The 2,485-nt window shown below is 46.5% G+C and overlaps 1 protein-coding gene across 1 annotated transcript in view; it reads left to right on the top strand.

Moving 5' to 3' along the window:
* Positions 1–1,730: 1,730 nt before the first annotated feature.
* Positions 1,731–2,485, top strand: part of ETH_00030750 (TBC domain-containing protein, putative) — a gene marked incomplete at both ends in the record, with an annotated part of 5,074 nt that continues 4,319 nt past the window's right edge. The window contains 2 exons of the mRNA XM_013372838.1: positions 1,731–1,787; positions 2,368–2,410. Coding sequence (XP_013228292.1) covers positions 1,731–1,787; positions 2,368–2,410 — 100 coding nt within the window. The remainder of the gene's footprint in view (positions 1,788–2,367; positions 2,411–2,485) is intronic.

Raw genomic sequence — 2,485 nt, forward strand, 5'->3', positions numbered from 1 at the left:
GCTGTTGTTATTGCTGCGTTTGCTGCTGCTGCTGCCTCGCTTTTGTTGCTCTTGTTAGTGCTGCTGCTGCTACTGCTGGTGCTGCTGCTGCTGTTCACGCTGGTGTCGGTTTTACTATTGCGCGTTTGCTGCTGCTGCTGCGTCGCTCTTGTTGCGCTTGTTAGTGCTGCTGCTGCTGCTGTTTCTGCTGCTGTCGCTGTTGTTATTGCTGCGTTTGCTGCTGCTGCTGCGTCGCTTTTGTTGCTCTTGTTAGTGCTGCTGCTGCTACTGCTGCTGCTGCTGCTGCTGTTCACGCTGGTGTCGGTTTTACTATTGCGCGTTTGCTGCTGCTGCTGCGTCGCTCTTGTTGCGCTTGTTAGTGCTGCTGCTGCTGCTGTTTCTGCTGCTGTCGCTGTTGTTATTGCTGCGTTTGCTGCTGCTGCTGCGTCGCTTTTGTTGCTCTTGTTAGTGCTGCTGCTGCTACTGCTGCTGCTGCTGCTGCTGTTCACGCTGGTGTCGGTTTTACTATTGCGCGTTTGCCGCTGCTGCTGCGTCGCTCTTGTTGCGCTTGTTAGTGCTGCTGCTGCTGCTGTTTCTGCTGCTGTCGCTGTTGTTATTGCTGTGTTTGCTGCTGCTGCTGCGTCGCTCTTGTTGCTCTTGTTAGTGCTGCTGCTGCTACTGCTGGTGCTGCTGCTGCTGATGCTCACGCTGCTGTTACTGTTATTATTGCTGCCTTTGCTGCTGCTGCTGCTGCGTCGCTCTTGTTGGTGTTGTTAGTGCTGCTGCTGCTGCTTCTATTTCTGTTGCTATGGGTGATATTATTGCTGCTTTTGCTGCTGCTGCAGCGTGCTCTTGTTGCTCTTGTTAGTGCTGCCGCTGCTGCTGCTGCTGCTATTTCTGTTGCTATGGCTGTTGTCATTGCTGCTTTTGCTGGTGCTGCTGCGTCGCCCTTGTTGCTCTTGTCAGTGCTGCTGCTGCTGGTGCTGCTGGTGCTGCTGCTGCTATGTTATTTTGTTCCCTGACGGTTTTCGAATCTTTGAGTTCTCTCCAGCGCCGCGAGTTTCTCTTTTTGTTTAGTTGAAGTATATTCTTTGTGGATCTCTTGTGTGAATATTGATTTGTTTCACTATTTATTGTTGTTTATCTGGCTGCATTTCAATGTATTTCAGTCTATTTGAATTTATTTCAGCAGATTTCAATTCGTGTGAACTCATTTTGCTGCTTTGCCGCGTGGCCGAAAGGACGCAAGTGTGCATTTTGTGGTGTTTTTCGGCGTTTCGATGCACCAAGCAAATCTGAAGAAGCAAAGTGGAAATAAAAGCAAATAAAACAATAAAAACAAACAATAAAAACAAACAAAAACAAATTAAAAAGGTGGGCCGCGCAGGGGCGTCCCGGCGGGCTACCGCCGCGCGGCGTGGGAGGCGGTGGCGTTCAGCGCGCGGGAGAACAGCAAGTTGAACTTGTGGAATTGCGGAGGATCTGCGGAGAGTTTGGAGTTGATTTTGGAAAAGAAAGAAGAAAAGGAAAAAAGAAGTGGGTTTGAGCGGCGAAAGCAGGCGAAAGCGCTGGAAAGCGACCGGAAAGCTGCTGCTGCGGCGCTGCTGCTGCTGCCGCAGCAGCAGCAGCAAAGCCCCGCAGCCTTCCTCCACGCCTTCCACGGAGGATCTCCAGACCCCAACCTTTATTTCTTTCTTTCCAATCGAAAATCCAACTTTTCAAATCTCATTCTCATCGACGTCCCCAGGACGATGCCCGAACTCGCCGCCGTCGACCGCGGCGCCCAGCAGATGCTCTTCAGGATCCTCGTCAGCAAACTTTTCTTGTCATTATTTCTCATCATTTGTCATTATTTCTCATCATTTGTCATTATTTCTCATCATTTGTCATTATTTCTCATCATTTGTCATTATTTCTCATCATTTGTCATTATTTCTCATCATTTGTCATTATTTCTCATCATTTATCCTTATTTGTCATCATTTGTCCTTATCTGTCATCATTTGTCCTTATTTGTTGTTGCTTGTTGTTGTTTATTGCTGTTTACTGTTTTTACTGTTGTTTATTGTTCTTGTTTGCTGTTGCTGCTGTTGTTGTTGTTTGTCGTTTGCGTTTTGTCGTGTGTCTTCGTGCATTTGCAGAAAGTTCAAATTTGTTTGTTTTGTTTGTTTGTTTTATTTGTTTGTTTTGTTTGTTTGTTTTATTTGTTTGTTTTATTTGTTTGCAAGTTCAAATTGTGTTTGTTGAATTGAACTTGAAATAAACTCAAGTGCTTCTTTTCCGGTGTTTCTGCTCGTGAAGTGCCACTTGTTTTGTTTTCAATTTCTTGTTTCACTTTTTTTCGATTTTTGCTTTTTATTTATTTCGGCTTTTGCCTTTCGTCTGCAGAATGCCTTTGCGAACTTGCACGTCGAAGTCGGCTACTGCCAAGGTGAGCAAACATATTTGTTCTTTTGACGAGCTAGCTAGCCATGTGGCTAGCTGGCTAGCTAGCTAGCTAGCTAGC

Source organism: Eimeria tenella, genomic scaffold (assembly GCF_000499545.2).
Source record: "Eimeria tenella Houghton genomic scaffold, Eth_scaff11, whole genome shotgun sequence".
In the NCBI taxonomy this organism is placed as follows: domain Eukaryota; phylum Apicomplexa; class Conoidasida; order Eucoccidiorida; family Eimeriidae; genus Eimeria; species Eimeria tenella.